The sequence below is a fragment of the Phalaenopsis equestris genome, unplaced genomic scaffold, assembly GCF_001263595.1.
Source record: "Phalaenopsis equestris unplaced genomic scaffold, ASM126359v1 Scaffold000423, whole genome shotgun sequence".
Lineage (NCBI taxonomy): Eukaryota > Viridiplantae > Streptophyta > Magnoliopsida > Asparagales > Orchidaceae > Phalaenopsis > Phalaenopsis equestris.
The window spans coordinates 71,787-89,619 of record NW_018164864.1 but is presented as its reverse complement, the minus strand read 5'-3'; the positions used below and the strand labels follow the sequence as shown (position 1 = coordinate 89,619).

General features: G+C 37.9%; 1 protein-coding gene across 1 annotated transcript; it reads left to right on the top strand.

The window, feature by feature from the left end:
• Positions 1-4,878: 4,878 nt before the first annotated feature.
• On the top strand, positions 4,879-5,708 carry LOC110027334 (peptidyl-prolyl cis-trans isomerase). Its single transcript, XM_020728710.1, has one exon. The coding sequence runs from the start codon at positions 4,944-4,946 to the stop codon at positions 5,463-5,465; it is 522 nt and encodes a 173-aa protein (XP_020584369.1). The 5' UTR covers positions 4,879-4,943; the 3' UTR covers positions 5,466-5,708.
• The last annotated feature ends 12,125 nt before the right edge of the window (positions 5,709-17,833 follow it).

The following is a 17,833-nucleotide window of genomic DNA, read 5'->3' as shown; positions in this document are numbered from 1 at the left end:
TTTATAAACCGAACGAAAAAAATTATTCGTGTTCGTCTCGTTTGCTTATCGAACAAATCGAACACAAACCTCTCGATGAACCGAACAGGAACTGTTCGCGAACAACGAGCTTTCTTGACAACCCTACATACAGACCCCAAAACTTACTATTTACGAATCAAGCACACTTTTTTCATCCTTTTTTTTAATTCTCACTAAAATATTGAAATTTATAATAAAACTCCAACTCATATTCTTCATTTTTATCAAATTCTACATAGTTTTACTGTTGCATGCACACATTGTTAGTTGGAGCCTGATTTTTTACTGTTCCAGTGAAGACACTCGCTCCCGCTTTCCCACTCCCGTATCCGATCAAGAAAAATCGTGACTTCTCTATGTCGGAGAAACGGTTCCCGCCAAGCTTCCCGACTCTACTGTTTAACTATTCCCGCCTCTCTATCCTTCTTCTTAAGTCGCAGTAACATAAAGAGGAAGGATAATCGCTCTCTTGGTATTCCTCCTCTAGAGTAATCAACGACACGGCCTTTTTGGTGTTCCTCTTCGGTCTTCCTTGGGATAGAGAAAGAGAACTGCAAGCAGTAGTTAATTGCGGCAGAAGGAAGAAGAAAAAAAGAGGAAGATTGTTCTCTCTTGGCTTCTTCTTGGTGGCTTGTGGCAGAAGAGAAATTCTGTTTATTTCTCTTGTAAATTTATCTTCTTCGGTGTATCTCAGTATAGAGATAGAAGAAGAGAAATAGAGGAAGTGAGAAGTTCTTTTTGTAATTGTTAAGCTAATCGACGACGGTGTAATTTCCTCAAGTAATAAAATCCTCTGCAACTCCGTGGATGTCGGCAATTTGTCGAACCACATAAATCTATGTGTTTCTCTGGTGTTCTTTTCTGGTGTAAATTTTTTCGTTCTATTTTTCACTTCGTTAAAGATCGTTCTTCTATTTTATTTATATATATATCACAACAACTAGTATCAGAGCGTGGTTTTGGATCTGAGGAAGATGATGGTTGTAGATGAAGTGAGGGTTTCAGGATCAAGAAGTTTGATGGCACAAATTTCAGTTATTGGAGGATGCAGATAGAGAACTACCTCTATGGGAAGAAACTTCATCTTCCGTTATTGGAGAAAAGACCGAAAGTATGGATGAGGCTGAATGAAATTTGTTGGATCGACAGATTCTGATGGTTATTCGATTGACCTTATTGAGGTTCATTTCACACAACGTTATCAAGGAAAGGAAGACTGCATATCTTATGACAGCCCTGTTAGGTATGTATGAAAAACCATTAGTAATTAACAAGGTATATCTTATAAAGAAATTATTCAATTTGAAGATGGAGGAAGGTACGTCTATTGTACAACACCTGAATTATTTTAATACTTTCACAAATCAATTACCATCTGCAGAAATTGAATTTGATGATGAGATACGTGCACTGATCTTATTGGCTTCATTGTCAAATAGTTGGGAAGCTATAAGGATGACTGTCAGTAATTCTGCAAATAAATCTAAACTGAAATATGAAGATATTCGTGATTTGATTTTGACTGAGGAGGTGAGCAAGAAAGATTCTGACGATATCTCAGGTTTGAGTTCAACATTAAATGTTGATTCCAGAGGGAGATCACATGACAGAAACTCAAATAGTGGAAGATCAAAATCAAAGAACAGAAGCAGGAGCAATCCAAGGCCTGGTAAACAAGTAACTTGTTGAAATTGTGGCAAAACTGACCACATAAAGAGGAACTGCATAAATCCTAAAAAGAAAGAGAATGACAGTGCAAATGTGATATCTGAAGAAGTCCAAGATGTACTATTGCTGACAGTTCATAGTTATGTTGATGATGGAAGTGAAGAGGAGAGTGGATCCGGGGCACCCATTCCTATTGTTCCATAGACAGATAGTTGAGAACCACATAGCTATGAAGAAATCTTGCAAGATGAAAGTTCGAGCAAGTGTAAGCTGGCAGAACTTCCACAAGGGAAGAAGATATTACACAACAAGTGAGTGTATTAGGTGAAGACTGAGTTTGATGACAGTAAGAGGTACAAAACTAGATTTATTGAAAAAGGATTTCAGCAGAGGCATGATATTGCCCATGTAGTGGGAGTTGTAAGCAAGACAAGAGTAATCCAGAAAATAGCTTGAAAGTGCAAGGCTATGTGGATCCTCCTGATATATTAACTAAGGGTGTTACTCTTGAAAAGCTGAAGTTGTGTACAACTTCAGTTGGTCTTCTGGTATGAAGACAGATGCTTTGGGTTGTAGAGGTGGAGAATTTATCTTTGAAGAAAAAGGCGACACTACCAGTAGAAGATATCAGTTTGAGAAAGGAGATGTTGATGCTTGTGTACCGGTCTCTAAGTAGGAGATTTGTTAGTTGCAGCCCGATTTTTTTACTGTTCCGACGAAGACACTTGCTTCCGTTTTCCCGCTTTCGTATCCGATCGCAAAAAATCACTACTTCTCTCTATCGGAGAAACGGTTCCCGCCAAGCTTCCTGCCTCTACTGTTTAACTGTTCTCGCCTCTCTATCCTTCTTCTTAAGTCGTGGTAACATAAAGAGGAAGGATGATCGCTCTCTTGGTATTCCTCTTTTAGAGTGATCAACGAAACGACATTTTTGGTTCTTCTTCGGGCTTCATCGGAGTGCAAGCAGTAGTTACTTGCGATAAAAGGAAGAAGAAAGAAGAAGAAGATTGTAAGATTGGAAGAAGAAAGAAGAAGAAGATTGTTCTCCCTTAACTTCTTCTTGGTGGCTTATGGCAGAAGAGAACTTGGGTTTATTTCTCTTGTAAATTTTATCTTATTCTGTGTATCTCGATGTAGAGATAGAAGAAGAGAGAGAGAGGAAGTGAGAAGTTTTTCTTGTAATCGTTGAGGTGATCAACGACAATATAATTTCCTCAAGTAATTCAAGTAATAAAATCCTCTGCAACAACTCTGTGGATGTAAGCAATTTGCCGAACCACGTAAATTTGTGCATTCCTCTGTTGTTATTTTCTTGTGTGAATTTTCTCGTTCTATTTGTTCGTTTCATCATCGATCCATTGTTCTATTTTTAAATATATTACAACACACATCAGTTTGGTAGTGCAAAAAAAGCACATGAGTGGTTAATATCAATGTTTGAGTTTGTATGTATGTAATTATCACATCATTCTCCCAAAATTTAATAAAAAAAATTTTTTTTGATGTTTTTACATACAACGGCCTCCAAATATTAATATTGCATGTAGAGGCACTGTTATGCAACGTTAAGAGTAGTGACTACAAAAGTCTGTTGCTGTGACACTCATCAACGAGATCACCCCTTCCACTGTCTATGTTTTGTTAGAAAGGTGTGGGATGTTGAAGTTGGGGAAAACATATGTCCCACCATCCCGGCTATGCAGATATGAATTCCCACAAATCACCCGCCATTCTGTGTTTCGAAAACTAGCCCGGCTAGCATTCCACATCCCGCTAAATGCCTCTCTGTCCTGCCAGCTATCTTCCTGATTCCAGCATTTCCAATTCTAGATCTCACGGGCTCGTTGTTAAGCTTGGCGTCATCGTCTTCAAACGTCATCCTCATCTTCCCTTCCATGTTCGAGGGTTTAGGACGTTGAAGATGAAAATACCGGTCGTTAAACCAAGGGAAGATCTCACCGATGAGCTTTCGTTCATTAGTGACAACTGGACAGACCTCTGTGGTCATTGTTCTCAATGTCCTCGTAATAGTGCTCTCTACGTTTAATATTAATATTTAAGAGCAGTGGTAGATAATATTGAAGGTTTTAAGACATTCGTATGTAAAAACACCCTTTTTTTCAGATTTTCTCTTATGTTTGTTTAGTCCCACATCAATGAGAGAACTTTTTTACAGCCTTACAAGTCTTTAAATATATGGAGGGAAATCACTCCTTCAAGGTTGATACTCCCTTTTGAGTTTTGGTTGTTCAGCCCAAATTCGAGTCGAACATGAGCTAATTCAAACAAGCAAACTTGAATCAAGAAGAACATATATGTGTTATTTATAAGTTGATTCAAACACAAGCTCATGTCGAAGAAAAAAAAAATTGAATGAGTTGATTAAGAACAAACACTAGGTTCACTCAGACTCGACTCATTTACACTCCTATGCGGAACATTCCTTTGCCTACGTGGTAAGAAAAACAAACTCAAAGCTCACTCTTCATGCCCATTTGTGACTCCCTTGACACTCGTGGATTTGTCTTATCAATGATAAAATTGAACAGGTCTCATATCGTATGACCTATAATTTATTGTTTCCTTATTCTTTTATATTTTTCTTAGCCCTATACCCTATAGGGACAAAAACATTTAGAGTGATATAAATGGGGAGAGAAAAAAAGAGGGAGCCATAAAAAATGATACACCAAACCTGAAATTATCTACTCATATTCTCCTCCTTCACTTACCTACAAGGTTTTTTTCAGGCCGTACAGGCTGCATATCATTATCTAAAGTATGCCTAAGCATTAATAATAAACTGCATATCATTATCTAAAGTATGCCTAAGCATTAATAATAAACTGCATATCATTATCTAAAGTATGCCTAAGCATTAATAATAAACTGCATATCATTATCTAAAGTATGCCTAAGCAGTTAATAATAAACTGCATATCATTAATAATAAACTGCATATAAAATTTCAACTCACACACGTGCCACACACGGCATCTCCCAACCCGTTCCACAATATGCCTAAGCAGGCAGGGGGCCCACAGAACACGACCAGCTAACACCAACTCTAGTTACCCAACTATAGTTAAATCAAATTCACAATGCAGCCACGTGTAAGAATCAACGGTCAAGAGCCCTCCCTTCGTTAATGTCCACTCACCATACTTCCTATTTAAGCCGATGGACCCAAAACCCTAATTCTCATCCAGGACTGCAAGGCAAGCAAACCCTAACCCTAATCCGCAACAAAAAAGATGTCTGCCAATCCGCGCGTTTTCTTCGACATGACGATCGGCGCCTCCCCAGCCGGTCGCATCGTCATGGAGCTTTTCGCCGACACGACTCCACGCACGGCCGAGAACTTCCGAGCACTCTGCACCGGCGAGAAGGGCATCGGCAAGTCCGGGAAGCCGCTTCATTATAAGGGATCGGCCTTTCACCGCGTGATCCCTCAGTTCATGTGCCAGGGCGGAGACTTCACTGCCGGAAATGGAACCGGTGGAGAATCGATCTATGGTGCGAAGTTCGCCGATGAGAACTTTACGAAGAAACACACCGGTCCCGGTATTCTATCCATGGCTAACGCGGGATCGAACACGAACGGGTCCCAGTTCTTCATCTGCACGGAGAAGACAGCTTGGCTCGATGGAAAGCATGTTGTATTTGGCCAAGTTGTGGAGGGCTTGGATGTTGTGAAGGCAATTGAGAAGGTGGGTTCTTCGTCTGGACGGACTTCCAAAGAGGTGAAAGTCGCTGACTGTGGCCAGATCTCTTAAGAGGCTTATCGTTGAAGATCGGCCGTCAGTAACTCTATCGATGTGTTCTGGCCTTCTATCTTCTATCTTGCGCTGATGTCTGCTGTGCTATCTTCTTGTGTTGGTTTCCGTTCTGTATCGATCTATGTTTTCTTGTTATGACTTGAATTTCTTATCAAGTTTCTCCTTTTATGATATCGAGTCGCTGAAAAATCGAGTTGCTGATATTTAGAATATGAATAAATCGAAGTACTTCCATCTGAAGGTTTTCCGCTTGACTTCTTCCGATTTTTTTACTGGTATGAATGGAAATGGAAATCTATGTTTGGATTTTCCGTTTTTTTTTTGGGGAAAATTGGTGTTCAAAGGTTGGATTTAAGATTGAAGGACATAAACATAAATTTTTATTTTAAAAATGCGTTTTGATTGCTGCTTCAAGTTGTTGCATTGAAGCTGTTGCGGATATGTTAATTGGCTGTTTGTTTTTGTTGGATTGAAAGCAGTCATGGCAACAGCTGTTATTGGACAAATGATAAATTTGTCATTGTATAGTAATGATTTTTGTAATAGAATTGTCATAGTTATGAATTTAGTATTTCATAAGCAAAAATCTATCTTAGAAGAGTACCAAAATTCAGATAAACACTTTATTTAATAGTATCAAAATTGCTAAAAAAGAAAAAAACATTATTAAAATTACAATTAATAATATTGGAATATTAACTTTAAAAATGTAGATGACTAATGTCCTGTGGTACGTCGTACACTAGAGATGTTATCAATTTATGATCACTGCCGGCAGTGGAATCTGGTTGCATCTATGTATATCAATATCGTATTGGTTAACACAGAAAGATTAATGAATTAGTTAAAATTATATAAGGAGTAATGAGTTAATGTCCCAAGAAAAATGAAAAATAATAAACAAGTTTAAATGTACCAAGCGATTATAAATAAAAAAAAAGTTAAGAAATGTTGATGCGAATATAAAATGTCACCTTATATGCCACCTTAGAGCCATCGAATATCTTGAGGAATTAATCTCTACGGGTTAGATTTTCAAGCAATTCTATCATAAACAAGTACCGTGGTTAATCTTTTGAAATTTTACTAGTTACATTTAGAATTTGCAGGACTTAGTAGATAGAATTTGCTAGAGATGGGTGAGATTCAGCGTTGCAAGAAGCCATCAGCTGTGATATCTGACTTCAAAGAAAAGCAATCCCAACTTTCTTTTTATTCTCAACTTGCGAACGTTTAGAGCAAGAGCTGGACTCAAGTTTATGAACGTTCGGGTTGGGGACTTCGGTTGAATGACCTGATTAATCGACTCCCAAGTTCTCGGGGTGCCACAAAATCATGTCCCATTTGAAGCACATGTATAGTTATTCGTAGCAACGAAACCCCTAAACATTTGATCAAACTTCTCCTTCAACTCGTGATTAAGTTCACAAATTTTAAATTTATTTGTTGTGTGCACTACCTACAAATTCGTAACATACAATTCAATTTAAAAACAAAATGAAAATGACCAAATTATGATGCATGTCAAAAATGTTTGCTGCATGTCTTTCTCCACACCACTCCTCAGGAGCATCAATGGTTCGATTCACTAGATCTCACCCCAAGCTCGTTGATCATCGTTTCAATTCCTTCCAAATTTTTCAATCATTCTCGAGTTGATCTCACATGTTCTTCAAGTGCATCATGTCATACTATTTGTTTGTATTTTTCTTGATTTTTTTTATAATATTTTGTCACTCTTTCTTTTCGAAATAGGTGGGTCTATTTCCCAGATCGATTTTCATGAGGCAAATGTTACAAAGTATTGTTTTAATTTTTTTGTCCCACATTGCGGATGTACCAACCTCTTTGGTCTTGGCCATTATTTTACTTTGATTAAAAAAAACAAAGTTAAATAAATAAGAATGCAACAATGCATGCACATGCCAACAGTCAACCACCCCAACCCACAACCACAACCACACAACCCAAGGCACACACATGCAGCACAACCCACAACCACCACCACACCATCACCACACCACCCCAACTCACAATCACCATAACCCACAACCCGCAACTCAAATTATAGGAAATATGCTCTGAATTCACACAACCACAACACCTCAACCCACAGCCACAAACGCAACTCATAACCACATAGAACCACAACCCGCTGCCACCCCACGACCAACAGCCACAACAGTCATTCCACAACCCCCAACAACACAACATAACATCAAGCCACAACAACCATTCCAACTTTTGAGCTCAAGTAACATATCAAAAAATAGGTAACATATTATACATATAGAAGAGAGTAGTTCCAACACTATAGCTACCATAAAGCACAACCCACAAGCCACAGCCAGCACCTCAACCCACGACCACCACCCCAACACATAGACACCACCCAACCGCAAGACCCACTGCAGAAATTAGAGCTAGTACACAACCACAGAAGCCCAGCCCAACCCACAAGTACCACCACCCCCAATCCACAGCCACCACCCCAACCCACAACCACCACACAACCACAGATTCAACAACACAAGCTTGAGTCACCACGCAACTACAGAACCCCACCACAACCCACAAGTACCAACACCACCCCAACTCACAACCACCACACAACCACATAACCCACAACACAAGTTAACCCCCTAAAGAAATACAGAATCTAACCCCAACTCACGAGTACCACCACCACACAACCACAACCAGCAACCCATACTAGAGCCATCATCCCAACCCACAACCACAAAACCCACAACGCAAGCTTGAGCCACCATGCAACTACAAAACATTCACTAAAGCAAAAAATTAAATCACATTGGTGGAATGCTTTTCTTATATTTTTCTTATGAAAGTAAATGAAGAGAGTATAAAAAGTCAAAGTCTCACGTATGAAAGCACTTACATGTTTAACATTAAAAAAAATAAGTTACTGCCAAACAACAGGAGCTCCTGACCTCTCCAAAACTTGTTAATCAATCTTTCTTAACTTCTAAAACTAAGAAAACATATTATTATTTAAAATAACAGAAGCATTACTCCACAGCGTTGTCATGATTGTATTTAACAAGCTAAAATAATCATCCACAACAACTCTATTCCCCATACCCATCTCTCCCGATGATTAATCAACAAAGAAGATAAATATTGCAGATCTAGATAACACAGTAGAAAAGACAACAATGACTACTGCCAAATAAAATTTTGGGGAATTTACATGCATATCATAGGACTCTTATGTATTTGACATATCTAACACCTAAACTTTCATATCTAGACACAGCATAGAATGCTTTAACATCAACTTAGAAATTTTGGTATTTTTGATGAATAACCTACATGGAACTTTCTCTATCTGTTAGTACAATTGTGTTACGTTATGACGAGAATTTATACTGGCTTGAACATTATATTTTCTATCTTTAAGGAAGTTGATAACAAACCTTGGATGGACAATATGCCCAATAATAAGCATTCACATGCATACCACGGAATTCCTATGTATTTATAAATCCAATATCTAAACATTACTTCTCACATTCATTTCACATAAAAAAAACACCATTTTAACATTAAAAAGTGAAGTTCAGGTGGTAGGTATGTGCACAAGAATTAAGTATTATGTATGTAATCTTCCATTAAGTGGTATGTATGTAATCTTTCATAAAAACGGCATCAGACGAACTACTACTAAAAAAATACAACAACATATACTCCACGAGAAATGTAGAGTTATGAAACGAATCTTGGTGTCGCACGGTTCCTCAATTTATTGTTTAAAATAAATTGAAATAAAATCGTTGCTTACCCTGGAGAACAAAGACTAGAGGAACCAAGATTGTAGGGGGATGTGTGGCAAAACCCTAACGAAGCCGAAGCGAGAAGGAGAAGGGGAAGCGAGAGATCACATAGTTCTGGTCGCGGCTTCAGGCAGACGAGAGAATACTTCAAGCTCCAAATAGCGAAACTAATGAGGGCAACATACTAAAAATTTACATAGGAAACACAAGCCGCAGGGTTGATTCAGCAGCCCACGTTTCAGGCAAAATGCACCGTGCCGTGCGTAGAAGGCCGCCCCAAAAGGTTGAATATCATGGCTACATACCACGCCTCTACCCAAACGCCACCCCAAACATTAATTTTTGCATTTCCATTAATACCAAATCACTTTAATTTAATTATAGATTAAATACCCAAATTTTAATATTTATATTTCTAGCATTTATTTTAATATCACATTAAAAATTTCATCTTTTTTATTTTTTTGAAAGTCAAGTATATATTTTCATATATAAATTTAGGAATTTCTACGGGTATATCACTAAACAACCACTTGCACACATATCTAACTAAAATTTAATTTTTACATGTATGCCAATTTACATGTGCAATAGATAAGAATTGCATATTATGTATTTAATTGCCCCCATAATTTTATAACAATAGCTATAAATGAATTAAAAATAGAAGGCATACAAGTGTTGTATATACATATCTCAGACCTAGACTTCATATATTTACATAAGAGAATAGTGGCGTATGCATGTAAATTTTTCCTTTTCATTTTTCTCTGCTAAGGAATCGACAAATTAATGGTGTGTTTGGGGCAGTTTGTTCATTTCAGGATAAGCAGCTTATCCTGAAACGCGACCCACGGGTCGACCGCGGGTTTGACCCGCGTACTGCATTTAATATAAAAATGAAACCACATTTTTGGATAAGCAGGCGAAACGCATGAATCAAATGATACTGCGGAATTTTAAAAAATGCCCCCACACTTATAAGCAGACTCTAAACGTAGGCAAAAGAAAAATCCTTCAGGATAAGCAGCTTATCCTGAAACGCGACCCACGGGTCGACCGCGGGTTTGACCTGCGTACTGCATTTAATATAAAAATGAAACCACGTTTTTGGATAAGCAGACGAAACGCATGAATCAAATGATACTGCGAAATTTTAAAAAATGCCACCACACTTATAAGCACTCTAAACGTAGGCAAAAGAAAAATCTTTGTTAAATGAATTCTGTTCACGTGATTTTTTCTCTTTTAATTATTTATGCATTATTATTGTTTATCCATTTTAAAATTTAATGGATGGCCTTTTGGCCCTGCGATTCGGCCCATCGCATGGACGGCTGTGATTAATGTATGGGTGCGGAAATTAGGGTTTGCTGCCTTAACGCATATATATAAATATATATTTAAATATATATATATATATAAATATATATATATAGATATATTTATATATATGTATATATATGTATATTTATATATATGTATATATATATATTTATATATATGTATATGTATCTATTTATACTGCCTAAATTTTTAATATGACATGAAAAATATTATTATTATAATGTATAAAAAGTGAAATGTACATTTCTCACACGTGAAACATGGCATATGTGTGAAAATTGATATGCATATGAATCTTCCTGCATAGAACAATATCTTAATGCTAAGCCAAACTTTTATGAGCTCCTCATCCTAAAAAAATATAAATTTTGATGGGTGTTGGGAGTACTAAATTACTTGACATAATACGAGAATTAAGTTTTTATGAGGAAACTCTGAAAAGGGGAAACAGTCAATAGAATTAGGGAAGATGAAATTATAAAATTGAGGCATAACAATATTTCAAAAATAATATTTGTAACGAGCCAAAAAGATAGCAGTGGATTGTTTAGAGTTAGTAGTCCGTTATAAAAATTGTAGACGGTGATTATAGTGTCAGTTTGTTGTGGAGGTGTAGTTGTAAGGCGTGATAGTAGTTGGTCAAATTGGAGGAAGCTTAAGGAGGCATCAATTGGCCACATCAGTCGTAGTTAGGAGTTATGATAGCATTCGTAAGTCGTAGAAGCTAGAGTTGTGAGTTGTGAATAATGCAGGTCATAGTCGATCACATAGGCATAGCGGGAAGCTGTAATAAAGTTTGTGCATCACATATGTCAGGGTTGAAAGCTGCATAATCTATGAGTCATGTAGGTCATAGTGTTGAGCTATGATAATGTCTGTATGTCATAAAGGCCATGGTTGAGAACTGAATTAATTGTAGACCATGTAGGCTATAATTGGTCTCATAGACCATAGGGGGGAGTTATAATAACATTTGAAGACCGCAAAGTTCGTAGTTTGGAGCTGCATGTGTTGTGAGTCACGTACGCCATATTTGGTCACATAAGGCGTAGAATGGAGTTGTAATAATGTTTGTACATCACAAAGGCTAGAGTTGAGAGTTGCATGAGCTGTAAGCCATGTAGGCCCCACCCCAGGGGGCGCCAGCTCATTGTCTTCTCGAGAAAATGTGGTCTTTTAGATTTTATGGGCGGCTAGAAGCTCGGGTCTTGGTGCCTAGGCACCAAGCATGTTGCCCAAATGCCTAAAACATGTGTTGGACCTCCGAAAGCTCGGTCTTGATGATCTATAAAGGCTTTTCAAGCATCGGGGCACTCGAGGCTGGCGTCAGAGTGTTAATCTAGTCTGAAACCCAAAATTTCACCGAAGACTTCCGATGGAGGATTTCTTCGAACTGAAATTTATGGGAGACTCTATATGAGTGAAATGCAGTCCCATTACTCTACAATGGAGTATTATGATCAGCCATATGCTGGGTAAATCATTGTCAGCGATCACTCTAAGCTAAAACGCATGTAGGGTGTCATAAAACCTAATTTTTTTGTAGCGCGTGTAGGTAGACTTCGTGACTTCCCATGACCGTGGGAAGCTCTGGATGGACATGTGGGGACCTCTAAGCACCAAAATGAGCTTTAAGCACATCTCAAATACCAGATGGACTCTAAGAGAGAATTTTCCTTGGTAAGGCTGGATCACCACCAAATCTAGCTACCTACCCCGAACAAGTGCTACAGGATGCTACGGACGAATCGTAGATCAACTTGAGTCATGCAGGTGTACACCCTACACTATCTAAAAATGATGTCAACTGAGATGTTGAAAGTTTGGGACTTATAACCTATCTTCACCCATGCATCCCTCGCACAAGGGCTAAAGGATGGCCCATTTTGTTATGTGTTGGGTTTACAACATCCCAAAAACCATATATTTGTAGTTATCATTTTATTTCAAAAAAGAGAAACTTAACATGAACCCTCTAAAGATAAGCAATCACAACAAGGTTGAAGATCAAGGCAGAACCCTCACCCACAAACCAAGGCTCATTTTAAATACCTGCATTTGTCTTCAAACAAGCAAGCATCTGAGGAGAATTAACCCTAAAGAAGTCTGAGTGTGACACCTATAACAGTGACTAGACCAGAATGTTGAGAGAAGGACCTTCAGCCCATGAACTCCCTCAGTCAACTCATTTAAGATTCTTAATGGTGAAAGTGATAGAAACCATCCATAATAAGGAGTACTTTAAAAGGCACCACTAATGAACGTTAGAGGCTATCTCCAAAATCCTGAGAGATACTGCACATACCATTAAGATCACAAATATTACACAAAGGAATGCTAACAGCTCTAAAACCTTTTTGAAGTGCTGATCAAGACAGGTTGCTCAAGGAGTTTGTGTCAACTAGAGTGATTACCAAATAATAGAGAAAAACCTCAGTAAAGGAAGCTTTCAACAAACCTACTCAAGCTCAAGGCATCCACATCACAGAGAGATGAGTGAGGTTGCCTACCACATAAGTTTTAAGAGGCCCCACTCAAAATAATATGCCTGTATCTGCCTCACATGTGAAGAATTGCCCCTAAGGGAAATCCTTATAATAATGTTGTCATCATCTCTGCCACATCGCTAACTTTCATGTTAGGAGTATACTCATTGAACATTGGAGCTTAGTGAACATCATTTCTAGGTCAATTTTTTATGGAATGGACTTAAGAGCTACCCATCTCTTAGCTAAACCTGAGCTACTCTAGGACTTCTCAAGAGAAAGAAAGAAAATTTTGAGAACCCTTGCCTTACCTATTGCCTAGTTAGAAGACAAAAAGAAATCTAGAGCCATGATGGATTTCATTGTTGTTGACACAACAATGACCTACATCACCATCTTCAATCTCCCTCAACTCGAATCCTTCCAAACCATAGTGTCTAGCTAACATGCAGCATTGAAGTTCCAAGACAATGGAGATACAGTGACTTTATGAGGTGATATGGAGCAGTTAAGTATATGTTATTTGGGTCTAATTAACAACGTGCACTAAGTACCTCTCAAGCTTGACATCCGGTGAGGGGGTGGCCTCGAGATAAATGAGAGCATTGAAAAAGTCCCTACTATAACCAATGGGACATGTAAATTTTTATCGCTAAGTGAAACTTTCAATTTAGTCTATAGGGACGAGCTTATCAACCTACTTTAGGAGTATTGATACATGCTATCTTAGTCAACCACAAAAATGTCGGGAGTACCAATTGATGTCTCCTGCTACCAACCACACATTAATCTAATAACCTTACTAGTGAAGCAGAAGATGAGATCGATTGCAACACATTGGAAAAAATGATATGTGAAGAGGTGCAAAAAGTATCGGAAGCTGACTACATACAAGAGGTGTAATACCAAAACTAGGTAGCCAATGTGATCATAGTCTAAAATGTGAATAGCAAGTGATGGATGTGTGTCGACTTCACAAACCTGAATGCAACTTAGCCCAAAGGCAGCTACCCTTTACTAAGAATTGATGAACTCATATATGTGGTGGATAGACACACGATCATGAGCCTATTTGACATTTTCTATAGTTAGTAGCAGATACAAGTGCACCCGACTAATGCAATGAAGGCTAAATTCACTATCAGAGAGAGTGTGCACTACTATAATGTAATGCCCTTCATACTTAAGAATAAGTAGAATGAAAGAAGCATTGAAATATATATTGATGATGTTGGTTAAAAGCAGAATGTCTGAACAACACATAAGGGAACTAAAGAAAACTTTAGAAACTTTAAGAAAATATAACATGAAACTTAACCCGCTCAAGTGCACATTCAGAGTGAAAATAAGAAGATTTTTAGGGTACCTATTGTTGACTGAAGAAATTAAAATCAATCCAAAGAAGGTCCATGCATTGGTTAATAGGCTGAATTTGAGGGCTTAGCATATTCTTCTCCAAGTTAGGTGAAAAGTGTGATGCGTACTTCAAAATCGTAAGGCAGGCTAAACAATTCATGTGCTGGGATGAGTGCGAGAAAGCTTTTCAACAGTTTGAAGATTCTATAGCTTCTCTGTCGCTCCTTCAAGGCCCAAAATTAAATAAAAAACTTTCATTATTCCTAGGAATCAACCTCTAGGCCATACACTCCATCCTTTTCTGAGAGGAGTAAGAAAAATAGTTTTTAGTTCACAATGTCAGGTGAGTCCTCATGGGAGAAAAACTTAAGAACTCAATTTTGGAAAAATGACTTTTTCTCTCATTATTTAAGTACGTAGGGTTGATTGATACTTTCACACACACCCAATTAGGAAAATCACATATGATCCCCTCAAGGCAATTCTCACCAAAATGGAGCACTTTAGACTTCTTAAGTGGACGGTGGAACTCAGTTCGGAAGATCGACCAACAAAAAAAAAACACAAAAAATTAAAGAGCTAAATAAAATTTGTTATTTAAATGAAAGAAAAATTATTACAATAAGCCCTCACCCCGACTCAACTCGGAGGAAAGAACTACCCTACAAAGGCGTTTGAGACAATCTCAGTCAAGGCATACCCAGTCAAAGCGGCCTTCAAAGCAAGAACTCGCCCCAAGATCTAATTTAACTTAGCCTATTAGACTTAACTTAAGCTTGGGAGACCCAAGCTCTCTCATATAGATCTATGAGTTCCTTATGGGGTGTGAAAACCATCTATGTCAACACAAAAACCTTCTTGTCCAACTTCATTATGCAAGATGATAAGGCATGTGTCTCAAAACTTTACAATATGATGTCCTCAAGCATGAAAGAACACTCGATTTTCTTCAAAAAATGAACCAGCATATCATGGTCCTCCTGAACCTCTTTAACGATACCCTCACATGTATCTAAAAGGGTTGGGAGATATTTTGGAAGGTCGAATCCCACTTCCTCATTGGTAGGCCGACCATCTCCTTCTACTGCTTACTCATCATCCTGTGCCAACATACTCAGAGCTTCATTTATTTAAGTTTAGTTAAGCTGAAGCATCGAAAACATGAAAGAACTAAAAAATTAGAAGTCTGGGTAAAGCTGGAATTTACTAAATGGTCGAGGGCCCCAACACCTAAAGCCCTTATCATTTTGACATTATTGGTTCCTCTAAGTGAACTCTTTGCAGGAATGAGGAAACCCAAATGTCTGTCTGAGTGATTCAGCACTTAGTCTAACCATGTGTCGCAAGGATAGGTTAATCAGTTGGGTCTTGGGTCATGGCAACCAGTTGGACTTATTTTAGGGATCTTGTAGAAGAGCCCACCTAACTTAAAGCTAAGACCGTCCTTATTTTCATCAAAATTTTCCTCTCTTCATTCGACTCACAACGCTTCTTGCCTTTCTCTTTTGTAAGCATCACACGGATTAGGAACTCGTTCGGGTTGTAAATTTGGAACTTCAAAATTTTGTCCAATGAGAGCTCCCGTGAAACAAAAGGATGACAGTCAAAGATAGGTAGAATAAAAGCTCGCACGAAGCAGGACAACTGACTAAGAAATGGAAGGCGCTAGGTAGAAAAATTTAGAGAGACGACTCCACACAATAAGTATAAAAATCATTTGCTCTAAAAGTTTATTTAATAATAACTAGTCATTTTTTACATTTAATTCTCTTATTTTTATCGCAGATATCACTTTTAAGAAGTAAGAGAATCGAGAAACTAAAATATGCACATCAAAAAAGCGTCGCACGAGAAAATCCAACGGAGTATAGAAGAAAGTACGATGAGGGATGGCCCGCAGAAGTCATAAATTCTTATCATTAGAAGATCAAAGGAATCATTTGATCAGATACAGATCCCTTCAATCGAAAGCTGAAGTCAACCGGATGTTGGTCGTCCTAGCTAAAGACCAAGATTCATCAAGCTGAGAGAGGGCAAAAACCCAACTCTCGTCTCAGCATCACTAGCCACCTCATTAAAGCCTCTGAGACACTTTATCAGGAGGTTGAATGTTCTACCATATTATACTCCACGAATACCCTAAAGGACCTTTTGTCAATGGGGAGTTAATTGTCAAATTACGGTGATTCAACATCTGCCTGACGACCTAGTCTCATCCTGACGATAGAAGCTCCTTAACTAGGAGTCGATAGCCAGACCAAAGCAGCCAACTGACAAACTCAAGTCAAACGAGTCGAGTCCGGAATACCAAATATTGACAAGAGCCAATTAGCAGCCCCAACTCAACATAATCAAATGAACGAGCTTTGCCAAACCAAGGCCCGCTAATCTCAGCTGATTGAACGATAAGGGAGTCAAAACACTCATTTATGTAAATAACCAAAATACCCTATAACGCCCCCCATTAAATAGGTGTGAGCATTTGTTTATATATATTATACCCTCTTTGTCTATAAATAGAAGATCAGTGTGTGTGTGTGTGTGTGTGTGTGTGTGCCGCCAATCGTGGTTTATTATTAGAGCAATCTCTTTAAAGGTCGTAAGTCCCCTCAAGTCTCAATTTCAAACCCCCCTCAGGCACATGAGGGTGGTTGGGGGCTCGTATAATAGTATTCGACAATTTTTTTAAAAAATATGTATATATATAAACATACATACGTATGGATGTATATATACATATACATGCATACGTATGTACGTATATATACATACGTACATACATATGTACATACATACATACGTACATACGACTTATGTATGTATATATATATGTATAGATATATACATACATACATATATATTAGAATAAAATATTACTCTTAACTCTAACATGATGACATATATTGCACTATTATTATGTAATCAATCTTGTTTCTTCTAATATTTATGTTGCATGCCCCAATAACTAGTTGGTCAAGCGATCAATGACTGATCGAGTGGCCAACTAGTTAGAGGTCGATCGATTAAAGGTCAATCAATCAGAGGCCTGTGACTTAGAGGTCAGTTGATCAGAGACTGTCGGACAAGAAGACAGCGCATTAGAGAACAATCAATTGGAAGTCGCCTGGCCTAAAATTGACTGATCGAAAGTAAGAATACAAAAGAGGATAAGGGTATAAGTGTCATTCTACAATAATTCTAGCCCTCTATAAATAAATGGGGTATTAATGTAAATGAGCTGTTGCAACTTGAGACAGAGATGACTCTTTGAAGCTCTCCCTCCCTCCTTTTATGCTCCATTACTTGGTGTATGATATATATTTGTATATATTTGTATATATATGTACATGTGTGTGTGTGTGCGCACGCTATATATATATAT